The sequence below is a fragment of the Cupressus sempervirens genome, chromosome 2 (assembly GCF_028749045.1).
Source record: "Cupressus sempervirens isolate cs-2001-9-10 chromosome 2, ASM2874904v1, whole genome shotgun sequence".
Classification (NCBI taxonomy): Eukaryota; Viridiplantae; Streptophyta; class Pinopsida; order Cupressales; family Cupressaceae; genus Cupressus; species Cupressus sempervirens.
The window spans coordinates 334,724,817-334,752,697 of record NC_143119.1 but is presented as its reverse complement, the minus strand read 5'-3'; the positions used below and the strand labels follow the sequence as shown (position 1 = coordinate 334,752,697).

Here is a 27,881-nt window from a genome sequence, read left to right as displayed (position 1 = left end):
TTCTTGATTGTTTTCAAGAGAAGCACATTTTCTTCCTTCAAAATATATTTCTTCTACATTTTGTTGTTCCTTTGTGTAAGCAAAGTAAGTGCATCTTTTGAATCTTGCTGACACCCAAATTGTGTTTGTTTGCCAAGTTCAACTTTGGAAAACTTGTAGTCAACAACTTGTTGCTCTCCGTCTAGCTTATTAGCTAGTGTCTTAGCTATCTTAGCATACTTGATTTCATGCTCATCCACCATGACCCTAGAAACTATTTTTGCATTTTTTATTCTTTGGGGTCTTGGCTTTGTTGACCTGCCTAGAATTAAAATCTTCAACCAAAATTTCTTGTTTCCTCTTTTGAGTGATAGAACTCAACTATAGAAGTAAGGAGAAAGAAGAAGAACTAGATGTTGATGTAGTAGCCATTATAGTCAGTGTCTCCACCTGCAACAATGGTGACCTATAGTAGGGGATTTTGTGTGAGTCGCTACTGGTGTCAAGCTACTCTATGCAACCTCAACCATGAATTGCTCAAATTTTGTAGTTCTAGTGTCAAGCAATGTCATAGGTGCATTAGTCATGGAGGGGAATGTAGAGTATGCATCAAATATGTTCTCTAAGCTTCCATTTTGATCCTCTGATATACATGCTAGAGCAACTGAAAAGATGGGCATGGCAAGTTTGATCATAGAAGGGCTTGTTGGTTCCCAAAACCACAGATTGGAAATCCAAGAGCTTGCCAATTCTCCAATAGGAGTCTACAATTAGTTTTGGCCAACGAATGGGAATGACTTTGACCCCCTTGCACTTTAGGCTTCGCTACACCTAGGCAAGTAGACATTCACTTCAAACTTGATCACCTTGCTCAAAGCTTTTATATGAATTTAGTCTTTGTGAGTTATTTGGTTGGCAAAATCCTTAAACTCAATCAAATAAAGTATTGTGAATGCTTGAAATTCTTGAATGTTTTCTATAATGTTTATCAATAATAGATTAGATGCTTGCAAGAAGGAAGTATATAGATTTATGAATTCAACAATAAATCCAATAATTGTATTAAAAGACCGGTCTCTTTGCTTATCCGCGCAACAAAGTCAACCACAACAAAGATTATTACGTACAACTTTATGAAACAATATTTATCAAATACCATCAATTACTCTTGTGCTCTGCTAGAGATAAATTCAATATGCAATTTTATGTTAGCCAAAAGGAATTACTTCTTCAGTGGGAAGTCCGATTAGCCAAAGACTAGGAAACGTATGTATAGTTCATGACATCCCTATTTGTTGAATAGAGTACGAAAAACGTCCAACGCAAAAGCCTTTGCAGAATAATTCAATTATCTTCTTATTGATCATGTAGGACGAATCCAAATCGTAATTTTATTCTCTTTCCATTTTACAAAAGAAGATTTTTTACTAATCATTAAAATAGTTTATATGGATTCATAGTACAAGTCATTCCTTTTACTTCTTATATCTCCCTGCAATTTCTTTTTTCTCCTCAAAATTATCTCTTTTTTTATATGCTCTCACTCATTTATATTCGATAAATAAAAGGAGGCAACTTTATAAAATTGAAAGAATACTTGTCTTCATAACTAAATCACCCCTCTTCGAAATATAATCAATATTAATAATTTAATCAATATAAAATTATCTCTAGTTGCGGCATAATAATTTTGTATTAACCCTTTGAATGCCAACAGGATTGACGACACAATAAATTGCATATTTTTGCCCTTGCCTTCGTTTATTCTCATCTCCTATTTCGATATTAATGTTTACATGCCACTTATTGTTTGAACTCCATTTTGGACTTATATGCCGTTCACATATTATTGTTTTCATGATATTAAATATAGAAAGAGTCTAACGACATCTCTATGTTTTTCCATAAACTCCAAAATTTTGGTTTTGTATCCACCGAGCCTCCGCATCCATTGATCTTTGCTTTATCGCGTACATAGACAGGTTTCCAGTAAATATATATATCTTTGATTTATCGGCAGTACTTTATCATTATGAAGATTATCATGCATATCATACAAATTTAATCTGTGGTGATTTGACATCTTTGGTTTCTTGTGTATCTTCCACTCCGAAGCTTCTCCAGTCCATTGACTTGTGAGAGAAAATTATGTCCGCCATGTAGCAGTATCGGGAGCTGCACAGAAGCACATGTTATCGTGTCTCAACCTCTGCATATGTGCTTTTCATAATTCTTATACTTCCGTATAGAGGGGTCTTCATTTTTGTGATTGCTTTTTGATAACATGTGCCTCCATAATATGTAACTCTGTTTTCCTTAATATCATTGGTACTGACGTGATACTGGCCAACATATCACTCGAGCTGCCTGTGTGTAGAGTATATTTATTCTTTCTGGCGCAATGAATTTTATCGCTTTTCAATCGAGCAACTCTGACTCCTGAGATAGAAACTTCCGTTGCATCTCAATTTTCTATTCGACTCTTCCAGAATCATCAGCATATTTATCGTTTCTCTTTTCTGGGATACTGATCCTTGATACATCAGATTGTCATTGGGCACATATATAATATTATCGATGCACTTGAACCTCATACTTGTTTCCATATTTCATTATCTCTTATCATTGTTTACTACATCGCTTATTTGACATCTATTGACCATGTTGTTGCTGTCATGCTTGTATTACTATCTTCGTCTTTGTATTGTGTCACTGGTATCTAAGGAATATGTGTATCTGTTCATCTTCAGAGTTTATCAAATTGACTTGTCCCTTCTTGTGCACCATCACAACCTTTTAAAATATCGAACCCCTATTTCTTTGGCAATGATGTTTAACATAATTCAATTCTTCTGCACTGCTGTTAATAGTTCTTTATGGTATTATTCTTTGAATAAAAATTAAGCAACTTTGTTATCTCTGGTAGCGAACATGCTTCTGTAGTGAATTCCCACTGCTGACATACTTATGCTACTAATGTGTTTTGTTCAAACTTCCATCAATTTTATATCCCCTAAGGACTTTCGCATCTTTACTTTTTGACAATTTTGGATGTATCTAAGGAACACATCATGCTTTATACTAGTGTATGAGTACACCTATCAATGAATGCCAATATTTTTGTTGTATGTTCCACTGTGTATTACAAATCTGCAATGTTCTCTAATCATTGCAATATTATCTTCCACATGGCATATGCCTTATTTGCTCCACCACTATTTGTGTCTATCAAGTATGAGCATTGTCGTAGCTGTCTTCTTTACTCGTGAAAATCATCCTGACATCAATGACAATCTTTTCGTCATCCTCTTCTCTACATACATTATTCGAACTCTGAAATTTGTGAGTGACCTTTTATTTTATGGAGCCTTTTGATGCTGCAAAAGACTGCTTGTTTGTGCTACCCTGAAAAGAAGACCACTTTCTCTTTGAGTATTAAGATTCCCCACAACATTTGCATAAGCTGAAGCTTTCTTTTCTTAAAATGATTCCTCAGTTGTAGGCATTATCTCCATATGTTGTGCGCTCTATGAGAGATATGGGATTGCTGTACCTGATAAACTTCGACTTATAATAGACGAAGTGATGCCACCATTTTCTTTGGAACTGATTGGAAGACAACTCAGATTGAGTAAAAGATCGTGCTTTCCTTTTCCCAATCGTCCTCAAGAAACTCACAACATATAGTCATCAAAACTCTGCAAATTGTCTCATTGGTCTGCTCGTATTACAGAAAGCATTGCCATTCCATGAATGTTTTGAAGATGAGGATTTACACATAGTCATATATGAAGGTTCACGCTTAGGCATGACATTTGGGACTCTAAATTCTGTCAAATTTTAGAGTTCCATTGGTGGCTCATGGGGGACATATGCCGCATGTGGGCATAACGAGATTCCAGCTATTTCTGGAGAAGAAGACCAACTATCCTCACTTAACCAGATGGAAAGTGAAATTGGGTGGCCCCAGGCCCCCTTAAAGTGAACATTGATTCTTTCCTTTATCAAACACCTGATTTTGATCATGTAATACTTTGAATCTCTTGAATATGATATCACATTGTTCCTTTTCCTTATCAACAAGAGCATTTGTAAATAAACAAATTTCATAATCATTTATCCCCAACATTTGATCCCTTGTTGCATTAGATACATCATCCCTATGGACAATACATATGGGTTTCACTTCATCAATGCATTCTTTAGTTTCTGTCTTAGCCTTTGAGATATCAGTAGGTGTACTATGGTGCACTTTGGGATGCGGTGGACACAATTCTGGCGGTACCCTCTTTAGGTCCTATGTCCACGTGAAAACACCCTTATACTACATAAATATCTTAAATGTTGCTGCTTTCAAAATTGGATTCTAGTCATCTCCTACAAATATGTTTTTTGGATTAGCCTCATCCCCTAAGTTCACTGTCTTCACGGTGGGTTCTTCATATTTAATAGGCTTCTTGTCGCTGAATGTATGTGTAGGTGTTTCATCTATTTGCGCCTCTCCTTTGACTTCTCTGTATTCCGTTGGAAATTCGTTCTTTTCCTCTCCCTTACTTCCTTCTTCAACCCCTAACATGTGACAACTCGGAAAGAGTTCATAGTCCTCCATTTGCCAATGGAGTAGACCATTCACCGAGTCCAAGTCATCATCGTCGGATCCTCTTTCCAACTTTAGGATTCCTTCTTCATTGGGTTCCATTCTTTTCTTTCCTTTGTTGTCTCCTTCTTCCCCTTCAGAGTTTGACGATGCCGCCTCTTCTCCCACCATTTGGGTGTGCAGGTCAATTACGAACCTACGACCTCCTCTTTCTATGGACAGAGGGTTCCTTTTCCAGTCGCGTTTCACCTTTGCTTGTACTAGCCAACCCCTTTCGAGGATGGTGTCGTACCCTTTCCTCTTTAATGGAATGACCATAAAGTTGAGTAAGAAGGGTTGTGTCTCGATCGTTACGGGTTGCGCCATTAGAGTTCCCACGGGTTTGATTCTGTGTTGATCGGCAGTGACTAGTTGGAATGTAGGCGGCCATAGGGTAGGTTGTTCCAACTTCTTCCATGTTTCTTCAGGCAATACATTTACGCCTGACTCTCAATCTACGAAGGTGTCCATGAGGATAGTCTCGAGAATACCCATCTCTACTACTGCAGGGTGTCTTACTGTGTTCAGTGTGAGTAGCATTGGGTCTACCATGGTCGTTCCGCTTCCACCTTGTGTGTTCTTCCCCGACTCTTCCACCGCCTTTGGGGATTGTGTTATGTTTAAGATTGCAGTCTGTATCTAAGGCATTGCAAGAAGAAGGTCGTTTAGTTTCATGGGAACCTCAGCTTGCATTACCTGTTGTATGATGTTTTATTTTGCCTGGTTCCTTCTTGAAGTGCCAGTGGTGTCCTTCATTTGTGATTTTCTAGCCTCTATCTCTTTTTCTATTTCTGTTTTTGCCTGTTGCATCCTTTTCTTTTCCTCTTTCAAATCGAGATACATTGTCTTCTTTGCTTGTGCTTGAGTGATTGCTAATGTTTCCTTGTCACATCTTTCTATGGTCAACAGGTTCACCCCAGGCTTAGGGCATTTTGAGTCATCATGGTCTCCAGGACCACACCATCTACACAATAGTTGCGGTGTGACCTTCATAGTATGATCTCTGGCGAAGTGGCCCAGAGGTTACATGCACAACAATGTATCATTGGCCATCCGGTTGGATCGTATTGTATCCGACTATGGCCCTTGTTATTGTTATTGCCACCTCCTTTGCGTCAATTGTTGTTTTCATACCCTCTTGATGTTCCCGCATCATTGTTTGTATTTGTTCCTGCTCACGAGGTGGACACTTCTTGCATTAGTAGCACTTGCTGATGTCCCTTGTTTTCGTATTGAATGGGCATTCCTTGGTTGAATGTCCCACAATCTGACAGATATCACAAAATTGGTTTCGTAGGGCAAGAGCCCTTTGTTTGGCCCTCTTCCTTGAAATCCGTACACCATAGTTCCCCTTCCTTTTTTTGGGTGAAGGTTCTTTTTCATGTTTTTAAATTCTTTCATCATGCGTAGCATATCCTTCTGTAATGCACAAACTTTTTTACTCGATCCCTCATCATTGCTTTCGGAGGATTAGTCTTCAGAGTCCGAAGATCTATCTTTCTTCTTTTGCCGGTTTATGTTCACTCTCAAAGTCTATCGTGCGGTTATAGGCATCAATGTATGCTGTTGGTGGTACTATTTTCACCTTTTTCTGTAGTGTTGGTCGTAGCCCTTCGAGGAACCATCTTTTCTTCAACCTATCCATTGGTTGGCTTTCCATTTTTCCTACTAGCTCTTTCAATCTCCTCACATTTACAAGGACTGTTTCATTTTTCCCCTATTTTGTACTGTAAATTTTTGCTACGATCTTGTTGTCATCTTTGAGTAGTTGGAGCTCTACTGCAAATTCCTTCATGACATCCACCCATGTAGTTAGCTTCGTCTGGTCGATGTCTGAAAGCCAATCAATTGCTACACCTTGTAGGGTAGCTAGAAACTGCTGGATCCAGTCATCTTGGTTTGTTACACTGTTCACAGTCCATATCATTTCACACGTTTTACAATGTCAAATTGGATCGATCGTCCCATTGCCATTAAATTTTGGTAGTTTTTCCTTTGGCGCTGCCATTGTTAACTTCTTGTGTATTTGTTGTAGTTGTTGGGTACCCATGTTGTTCTATGCACCTGGGCTGTTCTGCACACCCGCGTTGTTCTGAGTACCCACATTGTTCTGTGTACCTGTGTTGTTCTGCACAATCGCACTACTTTGGACAAGCGTGTTACTCTATGGTGTGAAGAGGTCTTCTAGAAGTGAAGTTGTTCAATTCTCAGCTTGTATCCGTTTATTTGGTATATCGAGAATGAAGAGTTCACCCCATGCTCAGGCTCCTTCGGCACTTCAAGGCGTGCGGATTCCTTGTCTTCCATCTAGATTCTCTACCCTTGGCGTATACAAGTTTAGGAACTCCTCCCTTTTCTCTTCCACCAAATTCAATCTTTGCCACGTCTCCTCAAGCAAGTCCTCGACACTCCTTAGTTTGTTAGGTGAATGCACTTTGTCAATCCGTGCTCCTTCACCACTTCAATGTTCGTTGGCGAGTTGTTGAAACTTTTTCTTTCGCTCCGCAATTGTGTGAGAATTAATGCTTCCCGTGCTGTGCATACATCATCCTTTTATTTTATTTTATTTTGATCTTTATTGAGCAAATTTGGCATTAATCTTCATAACACATCTTTTGTACTAGGTTCGACTAGCAACAATGCCAAATGTTTACCGTACAGGGTAAATAGATAGTTACCGCATTAAGAGACTAGAATGTAACACAAAACAAGATAGTACTTTATTCATATAAGAAGATATACAATCACGAGTACAATGATGCTTCATAATTTCATTCAGACGATGTACATATATGTCCCGAAGGGTTGACTCAACCGTTATGCAACCTTTCAGACACTAACTAATCCTGTTGACTATACTATAGGTTTACCGACAACAACTCATGTGTAATTGCAAGCAAATTAAAATTAAAATTGACAAGGAAGAAAAAGGAAACTATGTTCTCTATGCAGAATTGCTTGAAGTTTAGATGCTTTTGCATCAAATAGCTTGGATAGATCAAAATCCACGAGTTTGCAACTTATGATCATTGGAATGATTCTATAACTATTAACTCTTACTTTTTTACTTCTGCTTCATACGTCCAAGTCGCCTCTTTAATTGTATCATTGTTTTTTTTAACAAGTTCTTCGTATACTTCCTCGTCTTTTTGGCTACTTTGATATCAATGATTGTGTATAACTCATTTACTTCTTTATCTTCCATTTGTTGAACTTTCTTCTGTTATGTAGCACTTGCACTTTTCTCTTCATAATTTTTTTCTCTATAATCAGCAGTACTAAATTGTTGAAATATCAATAAAAGTGTTATGGGACTCGGACTCGCCTCTAACTTGGAAAGTCAAAATTGGGCTTGAACTCACACTCAGCTAGGACTCGGTAGGACTTGGAAAATAGAAAAACCCATGAAATTCAAAGATTTTTAAGGAGTTAAAGGTTTTTTCATGCATCATTTAGTCAATTAACATCGAATACACAATAATTAAGATAAATAGAAGCTATTTAACACTCATACACAATTTTGCAAAGATCACATAAGTATAAAAGCAAATTTCTGAAGGAAAAAAACTAAATAACATAATATAAAGTTAAAATTTAAACATAGTGTCACTATCAAATGTCTACAATATGTGAAATCCATGGAATCAAAATTTCAAAACATATATCAAAATATCAGCTAGAGTGTAGAAGACTAAGGCTCATATTAGCCTATGTCCTCCTACGAATATGCCCAAGGTAAGTCATGGAAGAGTCTAGAGCCATCCTCTCTCCTTGTGTTTGAGGCTGAACCTCAAGGGCATCCTCATCCTCATCCACACCCACATAATCTTCATCATTAGACTCAAACCCATCACTCCTAGCCTCAGGGTCCTGCACTCAGTCTCCTTGCGTTGTAGCCTCCTCGACTGCCATCGCTACTGCCTTTGCCTCCCAATCCACCTAATCAATGCACTCCACGTTTTCATCACTGAAGACAGGATCAATAATCTTTGTGTTCCACTCTACATGTGGATCAACAATCTCTAATACAATCGGTGATATATTGGTGCCCTGGATTTGTCTATGGAGAAGGTGAAGGTGGTAGTGAACATAATACAAAGACAAAATCATTCAAGTTTTGCACGAACAATGGAAATGCAAGTAAGTTTGTAGAAGCCTCCTCCAATGCTTCCTTTAGCTCCTCTCAATACTTAAGTGCAAGCTACAAAGTTGCACAAACAATCAGCAATCGAAATGGGAGAGTCAACCGGTTTGCTAATTTCTCTCTCAAAACCCAAATACTCTTCTCTAACTCTTTTCTCTCTATCACAAGCATTGGCAAAGGATGGAATGACCTTTTTAGGTAAAATAAATGTTATATAAAGCACAAACAATTCACTTAACCCTTTATTTTATTATTTTTTACACTTTATGAGTGATGCTGCCATTGAGAGACCAGAGCTCAAGACTTTGTGAGTCAAGAGAGTCCTTGGACTCGACGATTCCATGCTGACTCTGTCGAGTCCGAGTTCGAGTCCAGAGGCCATTTGCCTCGGAAATGTGGACTCTGGCTCTTACTCACAAAGTCTTGCTCGGACTCGTAGAGTCCCGTAACTATGATCAATACCTTTAGGGAGCACCAACTCGTAGGATTTTTTTTTAACTTTCTCAAAACCTTACACAATCCAATTTTCTTCCATTCTAGTTTGTTGGATGTTTCTCGAGGAAATATTTCTGTGTGAGTCTGTTATAATAAGATCTCCAACTTGAAATTTTCACTCTCTATTTTTATGATCAGCATGTTCCTTGTATTTCATTGCAGTTATCCCCAAGTTTTTCATGAATTCTTGGTGCAGTTTATAAACATATTCACCAAAGTCTTATGCTTCTGCACTTTTCTGTCTAAATCTTTGACATCTTTGTAGGTATCTACCTCCATTGGGTTTTACCCCCACACAATTTGAAAAGGGGTTTTAATTTTGTTTTTGTGTATTGAGTTCTCGTAGGCAAATTCTGCCAGAGCTAGCACAATGCCCGATTGGTGGGGCTCCTTTCCTACTAAATATCTTTAGAGATATCTTAAACTACTGGTTAAAACTTCTAGTTGTAAATTTGTCTGAAGGTGATAGACTGAATCAAAACTTAATTGGTTATCCAATTTTCTCCTCAAGATTTGCAAAAGTGAACCACAAATCTGATATATCTGTCAAAGACTATACTCCTTGGTAAACCATGGAGCCTTACTACCTCCTTTAAGAGAACAAATTTGCGAAGTAGGATTTGACTTCTTCCAACAAATGAATCGAGTCATCTTATAGAAATATTTAACTACAACATAGATTGAACGGGTTACCTCTTTGCATTCTTGGCAGCCCAAGAACAACCTCCATACACACTCCCATGGCTTTCTAGGAATATGTAAGGGGTGTTGTTCAGTATTTTGGACTTGTCTACTGGCATATTGGCAAATTCTGTTGTGTTGTAGCGTTTGTTTCAAATCCTTGAATGTCTCAGGCCAATGGTAATTCTCTCTCAACTCTGCCATTATCTTATGCATTCCAAACGAGCCACTTTGCTAGCTAATCCTCCGCTGTGTTTTGTTCATTAATTTTTCTCCCATGGATCTTTGAGGTATAGATAAGTATTTCCCTCTTAATAGTAGCCCCTCCCAGACGAAATTATCCAACCATTGTATTTGGGCTCTTGCATGTAGCCCATGTTTTTTGAAAATTTGCACCATTCTCACACTACTTCATTGCATCAAAACCAATGACCTTTATCCTAATTTTAGTCAGCAAAAAGCAACAACCGTCTCCTACTCATGGCATACAACACTCGATTTAAGGTACCACTCATCTGTTTCAAAACAAATGAATAAATTTGTAGGAGCTCAGCCTAGTACATGTCATTTTTTAAATTTACCTTATCTGTTTATGTGTTGCAATGCCTGATGATTGTTGTATAGGATAAGTTCCTTTGGAAGCAAGTAGTGCCTCCAATCTTAAGTACCAGAATAATGGCATAATTGTTTTTGCCCTAGGCATAGTAGTTTCTTTTGGCTTTTACTTAACTGTTCACTGAAATAGGTTATGGGTTTACTTTTTTGACTTAACACTGCCTTAATGGCCGTCCTACTCACCTCACAATCTGCTAGAATACTTTGTTAAAATTTGGTAATGCCAATTCAAGTTGGGCTGTTCCCTTTACATTTGGGAGCTAAAAATTCTTTTCTGTAGCTGCTTTCCATAAATAATCAGATTCTTTTCCTTCATGCTCTCCGTGATCAGAGCACATATACTGCTGAAATTTTTGATAAACATTCTATAGAATCCCGCAGGCCATGAAAACTTTATTCTTCAAATTTTCTCTTTGGTGATGACCAATCTATTATGGCCCTTACCTTCTTTAGATCCATTCTTAGCCCTTCCTATGAAATGACAAAGGCTTAATATATTGATATTTCTTCAAATTTATCAACAATTCTTCTTCTTCATTTGTAATCTCAAATGTTCTAAATGTTCTAAATTCTTTTCTGTAGCTGCTGTCCATAAATAATCAGATTCTTTTCCTTCATGCTCTTTGTGATCAGAGCACATATACTGCTGAAATTTTTGATTAACATTCTATAGAATCCTGCAGGCCATCAAAACTTTATTCTTCAAATTTTCTCTTTGGTGATGACCAATCTATTATGGCCCTTAGCTTCTTTGGATCCATTCTTAGCCCTTCCTATGAAATGACAAAGGCTTAATATATTAATATTTCTTCAAATTTATCAACAATTCTTCTTCTTCATTTGTAATCTCAAATGTTCTAAATGATCCTATTTTTATTTTTGTAATAACCAAAATGCCATCAAGATAAATAATTACAATTTTACTAACTTAAGCATTTCATTCATCAATCTCATCAAGGTGCTAGGTGCATTTGTCAACCCAATTGGCATGACCAACTGCTCATACAATCCATCTTTAGTATTGAATTTTTTTTCACTCATCACCTTGTTTGATCCGCAGCTGATGGTACCCACTCTTCAAATCATTTTTTGTGAAATGCCTTTTGCTGCTGAAACAATCCATCAAATCATCTATCCTGGGTAGAGATAATTGATATTTTACCATGACCTTATTTATGACCCAAGAATATGTGCACATACACCATTCCCCATCTTTCTCTGGTAATAGTATTGTTGGTCTTAAGGACTTTATTTCTCATTGATCAAACCTGTTTTTAGCAGCTCTTGAACTTGTCTCTTCACCTCTTCATTCTTCACAAGTCATTTAATATGCTGCCTTGTTTGGTAAGCTGGCTACAGGGATCAAATATATGTAATACATTAATGCTCTTGATAGGAGGCAACTTGTCTTGGAACTAATGTGACAAGATATTGACCTTTTCTTCAAGCAAACATTGTATTTCTAATGGGATCTATTCTTCTATACTTTATGTTTTTATTTTTGTAGGCTTAGAAACAATTGCAAAACACATTTTTTATTCCTTTACATCATTCAAAATTTGTTTTCTAGCAACTAAGCATACCTTTGGTTATTGTTGATCTCTTCTCCTCTAGTCAATAGATTTAATGTGTACTGCATTCCGTTTTTTATGATAGTTTTGGTGTTTTTCTTGCTATGATGAATAGCTCTCCTATTATATTGCCAAGGCCATGAAAGCAAAATGTGGCAAGCATTGATGTGCATGATGTCACAATATTTCATCTTTATATTGCTTCCAATGTGAATTACTTTCTCGCAACCTTACCTTGAGATTGAGAAATATTTTTTCTTTGTGTTGTTTCTGTTTTCTACTTTTCTGATTTTATTGATACCTTTTCTTATCATAACAGCCTCTCCTTGTTCTAGCTTTGCTGCATGTCGGGATTGTTGAAGATGGTAGCTGCGATAGAGATCTTTATCTCTAGAAATATGAACATTATTACCGTTATTGTTATGTTCAGCTGAAAAGGACACTTATGTTTAAATTGTAATATTAAATGTAATGACGTGTCATTCACATGCATTGAGGCATGAATATTTGAAGAGTTATTATTAATTATAGGAGTTATGGGAATCTCAAGAGACCTTTGGTTATAATGTGAAGAGTCTCTCCTATTGCTATATATTCGCATCTACCAAAGGATATTGTACACTTGAACATTTCATTATCAATAAAGATATATTTTTATTGTGTGGCTAGGTTCTTACCTTCATTCTCGAAGGGTTTTCCTAGGATATTTCTAGTGTTGATTGTATTTCTTTTATGCTTTCTTTATTGTTGTTTATCTTTTGCTTCCTGAGTTCAAATCTTAACATGGTATCAGAGCCAGGTTCTGATGATAGCAATTAAGGATCCTTGGCATGACCGGTTTAATGCCCGATCAAATAAAATGATGAATTTTCTTGTTATTGTACAAGTATATTGTGTGGTGTTTTTATCTTAGAAGTGTTCGTTAGAATCACACTACACCTATTTAATCATGTGCAAATTTGGATGCCGGCTAATTCGATATTTGGCAATATTATCCAGTGTCTCTTCTCTTTGCGGAGTCGAATTCTTTTTAACGTCCATTAGATTTGTTAGCATTTTGCAATCTGAGAAGCATCAAGAGTTATCAGGGTGATTTTATTGTGACTACTAGTTTTAGCCCTTTCGTTTTGGTCGTGCTCTCATCGAATTCGCATGGAGACTCTTTTAAAGCTTTCCGCGTGTTTTTTAAGGGTTTCAGAGGTAGATTCATTTGCGCAGTCTCCTGTGGTTGAATCATTACTCTGAACATGTCTTCTATTGCTTCCCATTTGCATTTGCACTCACTCCTACCTGTCTCATTGATGAAATTTTAATGACAAAGGTAGATAAGCCAAGCTTCAATCTTAGCCAATTACGCACCCAAATAGATGCTTTTCTTGCTCTTTATCATACTCGCCTGATGCACAAAAGTTTCGTTGGCGAAAAGTTTGGTGACGTCCACCTAGCTCTCACTTTAGAAGATAGGGCAAAGAGGATCCATTTCCAGCAACCATGATGGAGAAAAGAAAAAGCTGAATGTCATCTCAAGAGTATATTCTGTTAGTTTGTGCAGGCATCGGAATATGTTCTTGATTTTTCTGATTATCAAGCTATCAAGCTTTTGGTGGCATCGTATTTTACATTTTGTGCAAGTCTGATGGTGTAAGGAAGAATGCTCGTGTTATGTGAGGTTCTGGAGATTGCTTGGGTCTGATGTTTTCCTTGCTCAACAGGAGTTGAGCTTGCAATCTTTCATTTAAATTTTATTTATTTTTTATTATTTTTATGCGATATCGTGTTATGATGTTCATCAATGTTTTCTTACTGAGAAGATTAATCCTGTGTTTGTTGAGAATGCTCAGTTGGGACTCACAGGAAGTAAGAGGAATGGATATACTATTCAATCTATAACTATCACCGCCAGGTTAGTGGCATTTCTTTTGGAAGGTTAACAGTTGTCAGCATTCAAAGCATGTGTACAATGTTCGCATATTGTATGTTTTGGAAATCAAAGATGGGCGCATCAATTACTCTAAAAGGATAGTAACGCATGTTGAGAAGAGTCTTTTGTTAGCATTACCTTCTTTTCATACTCACTTGATTATTTTTCAGAATGATGCGTTCTTTAGTTTAATGCCTGGAGATTTGATAATATTTTTTTCAGGCATAACTCTGGTTGATCTTCGATGGAAGCAAATTGTGTAGATGAGTTTTCTCCATACGGTTTTGAAGAGGTATTCTACAGTGACAAATCTCCACAGAATAAAAAAGGGGTTGAAATGTCGAGACATCAATTGGTTGGATCTTACAGAGTAGGCGCTCGTTTAAATATTCTCAAGGCTGAATTTGGAGGAGAGATGGAATAGTGCATCCACTGTATGCAAATCGTGGTTTAAGGCTTCGCATGATCCATATTTATGGCAAATTGTTGATTTTGAACTGTATTTTGGAAGTACCAAGGCAATTGCTTTATGGTGGATTGTAGAATTTCAGACAAAAAATTGATAAAATGGTGATTGCAGTGGATTGTGGTGGTGAGAATATAAGGGAATTGTATGTTAGGCATTGCTTTGACGAATCGATTGCTTATATGGCCCAATGCGATTGTTAGTGTCTTTTTTATCATGGGCTTTCGATGAGTGAGCTCCTAGCTGCATGGTGTTGATTTATTGAATAAAGTTGAAAAGGAAGACCTGTCAGAAGTTGATAAGACTAATAATGACATTGAAGAAAATAAAAAAGCTAAGCTTTTCTTCATTGAATATTGATTTGATTAGTGTATGTTATTATACAATTATGAAGCTGCAGAAAGATGATAATGGTTTCTCACAAGCATAGAGGAAAAATATTTTATGATTATATTTCTTAGATCATAATGTTTTTGAAATAGTATGTTGATTTTCCTCTCTTGGTTGCAGGATGCAACAAGATGTATTAAGATGAGAGCGTTGCTTTGCATCCGAAGGGAAATGATTCAGCTTAAGAGGGAGATTTCTTTTGCTATTTTTCTAATGATCAAAATGGTCCTCAATTAATCTTTATGATTTTTAATCTCTCTTCATTGCAGGATGCAACAAGAAAGCCAATAGGTTGCTTTGGGAGATATTAGCTTTATAGGGAGATATTAGCTTTAGAGGGAGGTTTCATAATTAAGAGGAAATGCTTATGGAATTCCTTTCATTGTTATATGTGCTTGTGATGCTTATGGTATTAGTAAATTTGACTTAAGTGGAACTAAGTCTTATTTTGTTATGTCTATTTTTTACTTTTGTGTAAATAAATGAGATTGTAAGATCAGCTATGATAACCTTTTCACTATGCGATAGTAAACATCATGTTGAGAGAGTCCATGATGTCATCACGGTGAGAGAGTCCATAAACATCATGTTGAGAGATTCCATGACAGTTTATGAGATCATAATTAAAGGCTTAGCTATGAGTCTTACAAATCTATCATGTTGAGAGATTCCACGAATGTGATTAATTGTTACAGGTTTTCATGTTGAGAGATTCCATGAATGTGATTAACTATTACAGGTTTTCATGTTGAGTGATTCCATGAATGTGATTAATTGTTATAATGTTTCATGTTGAGCGATTTCATGAATGTGATTGATTGTTATAGGTTTTCATGAATCTTATAGGATATACGGGATGAGATTTCATCATTAACATTTTGGTTACAGTTAAAGATCTCTCTTTGGCTAAGAGGGAGTGTTGAAGATGGTAGCTACGATAGAGATCTTTATCTTTGGAAATATGAACATTATTACCGTTATTATTATGTTCAGCTGAAAAGGACACTTATGTTTAAATTGTAATATCAAATGTAATGACGTGTGTCATTCACATGCATTGAGGCATGAATATTCGAATAGTTATTATTAATTATAGGAGTTATGGGAATCTCAAGAGACCTTCAGTTATAATGTGAAGAGTCTCTCCTATTGCTATGTATTCGCATCTACCAAAGGATATTGTACACTTGAACATTTCATTATCAATAAAGATATATTTTTATTGTGTGGTTGGGTTTTTTCCTTCATTCTTGAAGGGTTTTCCTTGGATATTTCTGGTGTTGATTGTATTTCTTTTACGTTTTCTTTATTGCTGTTTATCTTTTGATTCCTGAGTTCAAAATCTTAACAGGGATGTTTTATACTTTTCATTGGCTTCAATAACAAATCCTATAGTAACCTCGAGGACATTCATAGGCCCTATGACCCTCCTCAACGTACCGATAACAGGTGAAATTCCATCTCTTCCTCTTTCTAAGCTATTTCTTCCTTTGACGGTGTTTCTTTGCCCTCTTGTGTCCGGATTGTGGTTGTGATTACAAGGAGTACTAGACTCTCAATAATTTTGCTGCCTTTTATCTTCACCAAATTATTCTCTTCCTTTGGAGTTATTTTATTACGTCCTTTCCAACTTCTCTTCAGCTTCTTCTACTGTCCACACTCAAATTATGCTAAACTCATCTATAGCAACTTTTTTTTTTCCCTCATCAAACTAAACTCAATCAGCTCGAACGTTGAACTGTTGAAACTCTTCAATCTATACAAGGACTCTCAGTACCATATGCTTTAGATTTGGCAACTACTTCAACAAATTGAGATGATAATCAATAGGTGGGAACTTGATTTTAACATGGCTACCATCTGTTTCAATGACAGGTTATTCCCCTTTCCCTTTCTTTCTCTCTCTGTTTGCAAATGATCCCATTAAAGGGACACGTGACCGACCCTTTAGCTTGGTGCTTGCTAATTTCAACCTATGGATGTCCTCTTCAAAATCATACTCAAAAGTTTTTTTCCATCTTTGAAAACCAACCTATCAATTCTTTCACATTCAAACTTCAATTGTAGCCTGGAGTTTTCATCTATGACCTATTTATAATAAGAGATATAGTCCAAATGAATGGCTCATTCATATGTTCTCCTCCTTGTTCAGCCTCTCCTTCTGCTTGTTCATCTTCATTTAAAAAATTCTACTAGTATGTGTATATTTTGTGCCATTTCTGAGGATTCCAAGCTTGCTGCTATTGCTCTTAGCCCCTCTTCTTATCTAGTATTACCATGAGCCATCTTTAAGACCTGCACAACTAATTTAAGGCCGTTCCAGCTTTGATAACAAATGGTGCAGTCAGACCCAAATGTTTTTAAACGCAGTGAATGAGACAACGCTTTCCAGGTTTTAATATGATCATAATCCCTTCTGGATTTAACTGCTACACAATAGGCATGCATGCCTTGAAAACCCAAATATTGTCAAAGAATTTGAATACCACCAGATTAACTAATATGCTACCATACCTTCTTAGGAAAAAAACTTTCACAGTACCCTTTTAATATCCCTCCCTGGGATCAGCCTATATTTTGCCCTAAATTCACAAATCCAAAAGTTTATGCTCTCTTTACGAGATACACCTATGTAAGTTTATGCTCTCATCATTGCACTAACTTCTGTACTCAATGGAGGATAATCCACTCTTGGTGGACATGTGCTTAGTTATGAGGCTTATCACTTTGTTGACTCCTAGTCATTCTAGATGTCTTTATATATAGACACTTCTAGTGTGTTTTGTACATATGATATTCTCGTTATTATTATTTTGATCATCCATTATTGGTCCATATTGTGCTAGTGTTTGAGCTTCTTGATCTTGATCTTATTTTTCCATAAGCCAAATTCTTACATGGTACTAGAGTTGAGGGAGCTTCTCTTCACATAGCCATTGGAGACCATTTTTGCTTCACCTCTCAGAGGAGCACGATTCAGATCCAGAGTATCTATAGTTATTGGGAGCATTTAGAGCCAAAGCGGTCCTCACCATTGCGTCCAGAGGATCGATTTTATGAATTTTGATTATAAATTTGCCTACCTTAGGCCATAGTCAAATCTGAGGCAAAAAAATTTTACAAACCGAAACCGGAAGATCCAATTTGCGAAATTGGTATGATCTCTTTAGATTTGTGTAATTAATTTTTCAAATCTAAATATTTTTGTGTCTCTGCATTTTTACTTTTCGGATTTGCATTTTTTTTCCGAAATTCTTTGAAAAAATTGGCCTTTTAGGCTAGTAGGAGAGATTTTTTACAAGACAAGATTGGAGCTTGCTGGTGCAAATCAAATATTGACATCATATTCAGAAGTTAAAAAAACCCCCAAATTGACTTTTGTTTCATCAAAATCAAACATCTGAGGTGAATTCTAGAGTCAATTGATTTTTGGATGTGCGACGGTGGCGTTTTAGGAAAAATAATTGCAAAAGTGATTTTTAAACAATGATATCTCCCTCATACAAACTCGTTTTCCTAAGCAATTTTTTTAATTTTGGGGTAGAATTTTGTGATCTACACTTTGGTGCAGGATGTTTGAGATCTTTGTTCCTGAATTTTTCTGCAAATCCCAAATTTCAATTTTTGCAACTTTAAAAGCTTAGTTCGGGCTCATCTGGACACATATTTAGGTTTCATTTTTTTTGAAAGTGCATAATTTTGTACACTTTCCACATCTGCAATCAGATTATAGGCTTGCGTGTACAAAAATACCATTTTAAAAAATAGGTCCTTTTTTTTGCATTGTATTGCTTTGATTAAACTTCAAATTTGTTGTATATCTAAGCTACATTGCTAAGTACTAGATTTGAACTCCAAGAAGAGGTTGTAAACAGAAAAATTAGAAGTCCACTTTTGTCTATTTTGACAAGTGGCCTATTGTAAACACACTACATATAAAGTGCCTAAAGCATTCATTCGGGGGGGGGGGTGTTCTTTGATTGAGTGAAAAGGGTGGGTGTGTCTTGTGTTCTTATGTCTCCTTGATATTGTGCTCTTTCTTTTGCATTATGGGTTCTTTCTCTAAGTTAACACCACATAATCTTGGAAAGAAAAGATAAAGGAACCATTGAATGAAAAATGTTTATTGTGTTGTGTAACTGGTGCAGTAAAGAAACCTGATGATGATGGTGATGAGTCTCATAAAGAAGACTAGGCATCAAAACAAGAAATGGCCCTAGGAACCTTGTTAAAGAATATCTCAGATCTTGTCAAATACCACATCAGGAACCTTAACAATCCAATAGAAGTTTGGGATAAACTTGGGGCATTGTATGAGATAGTAGATGAAGATATGGCCTACACCATTGAGGACAATTTTCTCAAATTGGATCCTAGGAATTTCGACACCATCAAAGATTATCTTACCCAAGTAGACATGTATAGGGCACAACTTAAGGATTGTGGTGAACCCATCAAGGATGGAAAGTTGATCAAACATGTGATGACTCATCTTCCTCTTGAATATGCCACTTTTGTTTCAAGTTATAATACTCACAAGTTAACAATTGGTAGTGCCTTCACTAAGCCTTCATTCAAGTCATTTTTAGGAATGTTAGTCTTAGAACATGAAAAGTTAGTGAGTATGGGAATTTTCCAGACTTCCAAGTCCAAAGCCTTGGTGGCTAATAAGGGGAATCAAGGTGGTAAAAATTCCAACAAGAAGCAAAAGTAGTGGAAGGCTAAGCCACAAGATGACACACAACAATTTTCCTTTACACATCAATCTTCCTCTACACAACAATCCTCCTCCACACAACAATCTTCTTCACAACAAGGCAAGTCTTTTTGAAAAAACAATAAGAAGGGAAACAACTTCAACAAAAGGGAGAAGAAAACTTGTGCCTATTGCAAGAAGAATGGTCATGATGAACATGAGTGCAAGGATAAGCAAATTGATGAGATGCTAAACTTAATGAAGAAACATAAAATTGATGTACCAAATGCCTATAAGGACAAGGGATCTTCATCCACTTCAAAAGGTAAGGAACAAGCTTTGTTAGGAAGTTCAAGCAATTATGAGGAATGGGTTCTTGATTCAGGAGCTACACATCATATGGGTGCCTCAAGGGAGCATTTTTCCTCTTTGAAACCATCACATGTACCTTACATCTATGTGGGAAATGACATGCAAGTAGAAGTTGAAGGAAAATGAAATGTTGAGTTGGACAATGGAGTCTTCAAGGATGTTCTTCATGTTCCCAACCTTAGCACCAACCTTCGTTCAATCTACCAAATAATTCACTATGGATGTGGCAACAAAGTGGAATTCATTCCTGATTCAGTTGGGGTGAAAATTCTAAATGATGATTCTATGGTGGCAATTGGAAAGGCTAATCATGAAACAAGACTTTATTCTTTTTCTCATTTTGTGCCTAAGTCCACTTCCCTTGCCTTGTTGACCCACTGAAATTCACAAAGTAAACTATTGCATGAGAGGTTTGGACATCTCAATTACCGCTATCTTCAACAACTTAGCAACAAGGATATGATCATAGGTCTACCTCAAGTCAAGTATTCAGAGGGTATATGTTCAGGTTGTGAAGCAGGCAAGCATCCCAAAAATAAGTTTGACAAGGGGAAGTCTTGGAGAGCTACTGTTGTTCTTGAATTGGTTCATAGTGATGTAGCTGGCCCATTTCCATTACCATCATTTGGAAAGGCTTGCTATGTTCTCACCTTCATTGATGAATTTTCATGCTATACTTGGGTCTTCTTTCTTGCTCATAAGAGTGAAGTGTTTGATAAGTTTATCACCTTCAAAGCTCAAGTTGAGAAGCAATCAGGGAAAGCCATCAAGATTCCACGAACAAATAATGGAAGGGAATATCTGAACTCAAGGCTTATAGAGTCTTGTACTCATGAGGGTATTGATCTTCAACATTCAATTTCATACACTCCACAACAAAATGGTGTTGTTGAACAGAAGAATAGAACCCTTAAGGAGATGACCACTTGTATGCTTCAACATAAGTCTCTAGATCACGTTTTTTGTGCAGAAGCCATGTGTTGTGCCAATTACATCCAAAACAGAAGTCCCCATAAGGCCTTAGATGGAATTACACCTTTTGAGGCTTGGTGTGGCAGAAAATCAAGTGTAAAACACTTTAAAGTTTTTGGTTGCCCAGAATGGGCAAGGATACCTCAACAAAGACAGAAGGCATTGGAACCTCAAAGAAAACCTTGTATATTTGTTGGATATCTTGACCACATTAAGGCATACAAACTCATGGATCTAGAGACACATGAAATATTCTTTGAGAGGAGTGTTCACTTTGAAGAAACTTGTCCAAGTTTGGCTCCTTCAACTCCTTCCTCCTTAATGGAACGTGATGATAGTGACTTAGAAGATGGTATTCCTTCAACTTTGATTCGCAGAACACCACCTTTGCAGGGTTCACAAACAGTTGAGGATATGCCTTCTTCTTCTTCCACTAGACCTCGATGGGCACAAAAAACACTTGATTTAACAAGTTCATTGATGGGGAATCCTTCAGATACTAGGAGGACAAGGTCACAACACAAATCATTTCCACATGCATACATTGCCATTGCTTCTGATGCACAATCATTTAAGGAAGCATCAAGGATTCTTGAATGAGACAAGGCCATGAAGGAAGAATACAACTCTTTAATGAAAAACAACACTTTGGATTTAGTTCCTCTTCCTAAGGGAAGAAAGTTGGTTTGGTGTTAGTGGATCTATTGGACCAAGTTTGCAGCGGATGGAAGTGTGGATAAGTATAAGGCTAGACTTGTTGCCAAAGGTTTCTCACAAGTTCCTGGTATTGACTATACCGAGATCTTTGCACCAATAGCTAAGATGAACTCCATTTGTTTGACACTAGCTATTGCTGCAGCTCATGGTTGGGTTGTACATCAGATGGATGTGAAGAGTGCATTCTTGAATGGTGATCTTCTTGAGGAGATTTATAAGGAGCAGCCACAAGGTTTTATTCAGGATACTACTTTGGTTTGCAAGTTGAAGAAGTCTATCTATGGTCTTAAGTAGGCTTCTCGGGCTTGGTATGCCAAGATGGATACTTGTGCTTTATGTAGATGACTTGATCATTACAGGAAGTACTTCATCCATCATTGCCAATGTCAAGACTTCTTTGTAGAACATATTTTCTATGACAAACTTGGGTTCACTTCATTATTTTCTTGGTATTGAGATCACACAACCTTCAACTGGGATTACACTTTGTCAACCCAAGTATGCTCTTGATTTACTTTCTCAATTTCGCATGAGTGACTGCAAGCCTGCACCTACTCCCTTTTTTTCAGGTGTTAAGTTAGAGACCAAATGTTCCTTTCCACTTGTTGATGATACATTGTACAGATAGTTGGTTGGGAGTCTCATTTACTTGACACATACACACCCTGACATAGCTTTTGCAGTTGGCATGGTTTCTCGCTTCATGCAAGAGCCACATGAGCTTCATTGGAAGGCCGCCAAACGCATCTTGCACTACATACAGGGTACACATAGACATGGGATACACAATGCAACAAGTACTGAACTTCAGTTGGTTGGTTATACAGACTCAGAGTATGCGGGGGATCTTGATTCTCGCAAGTCTACTTTAGGTTACATGTTTCATCTTGGTTCCGACCCCATTTGTTGGCAAAATAAGAAGCAAAACACTATTGCTCTTTCTTCAACTGAGGCTGAGTATCAAGGAGCTGTCATTGCGGCTATAGAAGCTATTTGGTTACAACATATTCTGAAGGAGTTTGGATTTGACATACCTAAATCCACAGTCATTCATTGTGATAATTAGAGTGCTATTGAGATCTCAAAACATCCAGTTTAGCATCAATGGACCAAACATATTGAAGTTCATATGCACTACATCAGAGAGCTGATTCATGAGCAGGTCATTGCATTGCAGTATTGTCCTACATTAGAGCAGGTTGCAGATATCTTCACCAAACCCTTCAATGAGGTCAAGTATCTTCATTTGCGAGATCTCTTGGGTGTGCAGGATATTTCAAAAAGGGGAGTCCCTTGACTTCTCTCTTCTTTCTTATGAGAGGGATTTTTTCCTTACATAAGGTCTTCTTCTCTCTCATCTTCTTTATTGTATCTCTCTTTTTGGGGAAGGTTTTTTTTCCCATGCGGTTTTTCCTCTTTCTCTGTTTTCAGAGAGATTGCATTGCATTGTGTGTAGAGCATTGCATTTCTACATGGGTACCTAACATGGCCTAGTAGTTGGGACCCATCATGCATTTTCATCATAGCTTTTGTGAGCTTAAGTGCATTCCGCCAAGTTGCACTTAAGTGGGGGTGTTAGTGTAAATAATTACTTATTATTACACTTTACTTAAATTTACTTAGGTTAAATGCATTATTTTATTATTTATCATATAGACACCTAGGAGTATGCGTAGTTATGAGAGTTATTTTGTTGACAACATAGGAGTTTGCATATTCATTTGAGTTGTCACGTAGACAACACAGTTGTTTGCACTTCAACTGAGCACATGTTGTCTACATCTCTTTACGAGATACACCTATGTAAGCTTATCCTCTCATCATCACACTAACTTTTGTGCTTAATGGAGGATAATCCAGTCTTGGTGAACATGTGCTTAGTTGTGAGGCCTATCACTTTGCTAACTCCTAGTCATTCTAGATGCCTTTACATATAGGCACTTCTAGTGTGTATTGTACATATGATATTCTCATTATTGTTATTTTGATCATCCATTATTGGTCCATCTTGTGCTAGTGTTTCAACTTCTTGATCTTGGTGTTATTTTTTCCCCAAGCCAAATTCTTACATGCCTAACTATTAAGAATAGCATTTATAATGAAAAAGGCCATATGCTAGAGATTATAGCCAACTCCAAGATGGAAGTAACTGCCAGCAGCCACTTTAGTAAAAGGAATTAGTGGGATTGGATTTAAAAAGGAACAATAGGTTAGTAGTAGTCAGTGTAGGTTGTAAAACAATATGGTCTCAAACAATTTCTAGTGATTTTCATCTTCAGTTCTTTAGTTCTTAATCAATTGGCACCACCCCTCTTTTATAGGACAACAAGAATGTGTGCAAGCTCTGAAGAGTTGAGTGTATCATACTTGAAGAAAGAATATTGAACAACACCATTATGTGTTTGTGGGACATGTCATATGTCTGCGGGACATGACATCTCCGCGAGACTTGTTCACAAACCATGTCCGCAACTAGTTTCAATTTTAAAGTTGTTAATATATATATATATATATATATATATATATATATATATATATATATATATATATATATATATATATATATATATATATATATATATATATATATATATATATATATATATATATATATGTTGTTTCTTTCTTTTTCCTTTTACTTAATTCACATAGCTAGTTTGCTTAGTGGGTCGCTCCATCCTTCATGTTGTCGGTGATAGATTTCGAGTTTCGAGCCATTCATATCTCTTGTCCATAACTTAATGGCTCCATTGTCACCAACTTCCTATACCTTGTAGTGTCCTAGCCATTTCACCTTGAACTTCTTAGGTTTAATCTTATTACGCCCATTTTACCTTAGCAACAACTATCTTGGCTGAAACCTTGTCTGCTTCAAATCTTTATCATTGCATGCTTTAGGATGCCTTTGCACTACCTTAGTTGCCAATTGCACTATCAACGATCTTTTATCTAGCTTGTGTAGCCTATATAATCTCTCCCTAAGACTTTCCATATCGCCGAGTCTATTGTCAATTGCTATTTGGAGGCTTGGGACCATAAATTCTGCCAGCACGACCGCTTTTTGTCCAAACATTCGTTGGAATGACATTTGTCTTGTTGTGACTTTGTACGTTGTGCAATATGCCCAAAGTGTTGATGATATTTTTTCTTCCCAATCGGCTTGCTCCACCTTGCATGACTTATATATGACTGACACTAGAATTTTGTTCGTTGCTTCCACCTGGCTGTTGACTCTCGGTTAGTACAAGCTCGACATAAATTTTTTTAACTCGGTTGTGAGTAGTCGGATCACATGATTGATGAATTGACCTCCCTTGTCACTAGTCAACTAGATAGGTATGCCATAATGCATGATTATCTACTCATAAATGAACTTTGTTGTGCTTATGGCCAAGTTATCAGGCAATGCTCATGCCTCCACCCACTTCGTGAGATATTGCATTGCTACCACAATGTAGCGGCATCTCCAACCTCAACTTGGCTTTAGGGGTCCGACGAAATCTAAACCCCATCGTTCAAATTATCTTGGGCATGTGACGTATTGGGCGGCACTAAATCCCATTTCAAGGGTTTACCTACGTGTTGACAAGTGTTGCAGTTGACCACCCACTCCTTGGCATCATTGTATAATGTAGGCCATCATAGCCCTGCTAGAAGTACTTTCCTGACCATCGTGTTCGATCCCATTTGCCCTCCTGTCGAGCCTTCGTGGGCTTCTCGAAGGATGCTTTGTACTTCATGAGGCATCTTCTCAATACTTGGTCTGGCCCCATTTTATGCAATAGATCATTGATTAGGGAAAACATTCTACTCTTTAATGCCAACTTTTGTTGTTTGCTTGGTGGCAGCTCCATGGGGAATTGTAAAGTGGATAGGTATTCGCGAATGCTTTTGCACCACTCTGAAAGGATGGCTATACAAAATAAATGTGCATCTGGGAAGTCATCATTAACTCCTTATGGCGGCTCCTCTGACCTGATCTGAGATAGTTGATCGACTATAACATGGCTCTTCCCCAGTCACACTGCGATGGTGACTGTAAATTCCTGGAGCAGCAACAACCATATGCTCACTCTCCCCTAAATGATGGGTTTGTTTACCAAGTACATCAATGCGTCATGGTCTACGTAGAATGTGAAGGGCGTTGCCAACAGATAGTGTCTAAATTTTTGTACATCGTACACCATTCCTAAAACCTCCCATTTCGTCGTGTTGTAGTTCTTCTCCACATTTGACAACAATCTGTTTGCAAAGTAGATAGGATGACTCAGACCATGATCACCCATTTGTGCAAGTCTTGTGCCAATTGCAAAGTTAGATGCAAGCACGTGCACGTGAAACTCTTTATCCTAATTCGTGTATGCCAGAATTGGTGCCCCTAGCAATCTCGTCTTTAATTCTGTAAAGGAGGTTTCTTGCTTCGTATCCCAAACATAGGTTCCCCTTTTCTTGTCAGCCCATCGAGGGGGCATAGAACTTGAGAAAAGTTCTTTATGAACGTTCTTTTATAATATCCAATATGCCTTAATAATGATTTGACTCCACTGACATAGGTCAGTGCTTTCATCTCCACAATCATGCGTATCTTGTCGAGATCAGTTTTGAGTCTCGTCTTACATACAATGTGCCCCAATAGCTTACCTTGGGGTACCATGAATATGCATTTCTTCGTGTTCGGTACTAGCTTGACCCAACACCATCTTTCCATGCATTTTTCAAGTGCTACCAAATGCGTGTTTTGTCCACTAAAGATAGACCAGTCATCCAAGAATGCACGAAAGTTCCCTATAGACATTTTATCAAAGATATGGAGGATTATTCTTTGTAAGGTCGTTGGTGCATTGCACAATCGACATCTGGTTATATGCATAGACGCCATCTTCTACCACAAAAGTGGTCTTCAACTTATCGTCACCTGCTATCGATATCTAGTCATAGCCAAAGAACCCATCGATAAATGAGTACATTTCATGTCCAACAACTTCTTCAAGTATTGTATTTGTGAAAAGGATAGGGAAGGGGTCTTTTATAGTGACAACATTCAAGCAGCGAAAATCGACACAGATCCTACTTTGGTTTGCCTCCTTTTTCAATGATATCATAATGGGCAACACCCATTCGCTTGTTTCAACTCGAAATATGTTTCCTGCCTCCAACATGCATTGGATCTCTTCATCAACCCTAGTTGCATAATCTTGTTCATTTTGTACATTCTCTTTTGCACAAGTACCGCGCCAAGCACTAGGGGTATATGGTGTACACACAACTCTGGTGGTACACCCTTCAAGTCCTTGTAACTCCAAGCAAACACATCTTTGTATTCCACGAAGGATTTGAATCTTGTCACCTTCAACATAGGATTCCAATCATCGCCAACAAGAATGTTGCATGAACTCTCTTCATCCCCAAGATTTGTGACACGTACGGATGGTTCTTCATATTTGTTGTGAGCTAGACTTTTATTCACCCAAGTTTCTCTTTCTTTGGACTCTCTGAACTCCGATGGAAATCCTCCTCTTCTGCATCCATTCCTTCCACTCCTAGCATGTTGCAGCTTGGAAATAACTCATAATCTTCCATTTGTCAATGAATAAGGTCATTCAAGGAATCTAAGACATCTTCCAAACATCTTTTAAGTTCCAACACACCTTCGTCATTAGGCTCCATTCGATCTCGTCCCTTCCCCCAGATTCTCTGTCAGACTCAGATTCTGATGCCGTCTCCTCACTTACCATTTGTGTCTAGAGGTCGATAACGAACTTCCTTCGTTGCTCTACAATGAAAATGTATTGCTCTTCCAGTTGTGGTTTGCCCTTGCTATTACTAGCCATCCCCTTTCGAGAATGGCATCATATCCCTTCCTCAATGGGATTACGACGAAATCTAGTATGAATGGTTGGGTTCCAATGGTGACTTGTTGAACCATCAATGTTCCCAGAGGTTTGATTCCATGTTATTCTGCACCAAGTAAGTTGAAGGCGGGGTGTGTTGAGTTGTCGTTTTGCACGATGCATAACGATAGGAATCCTTTTGAACTTTTCTCTTGAAAATCTAATCTAAGATCAACTCCAAGCTTTCAGGCACTCTTGCGATCTACTGGAATTCGCTTAATTGAAGATAAATGTGTATGTTCATGAGGAGGCCTTTGCTGGTTCGACTGATTTCAGATTCAATGTTTGATCTGATGTTTAAAAAGTAACCACAAAAGAGATATATTTTGGTATTT

At 37.4% G+C, this 27,881-nt stretch overlaps 1 protein-coding gene and 1 long non-coding RNA gene across 12 annotated transcripts in view; both read left to right on the top strand.

The window, feature by feature from the left end:
• LOC149572475 (ubiquitin-like protein ATG12) overlaps positions 1-27,881 on the top strand; it is a 143,267-nt gene that overhangs the window by 96,963 nt on the left and 18,423 nt on the right. For 2 of the 11 annotated variants that reach the window (XM_089813624.1, XM_089813630.1), the window contains one exon: positions 12,457-12,789. The exons of 4 other annotated variants lie outside the window; for them this stretch is intronic. In XM_089813624.1, coding sequence (XP_089669750.1) covers positions 12,457-12,555 — 99 coding nt within the window. In that variant the 3' untranslated portion in view covers positions 12,556-12,789. Of the gene's footprint in view, positions 1-12,440; positions 12,790-15,018; positions 15,335-27,881 lie in introns of those variants that run through there. 5 more of the 11 variants (XM_089813626.1, XM_089813631.1, XR_016359922.1 and 2 more) reach the window with 4 other exon arrangements.
• LOC149572476 (uncharacterized) lies at positions 13,776-14,819 on the top strand. Its single transcript, XR_016359156.1, has 2 exons — positions 13,776-14,024; positions 14,265-14,819. It is a non-coding gene; the product is annotated as an uncharacterized LOC149572476 (long non-coding RNA).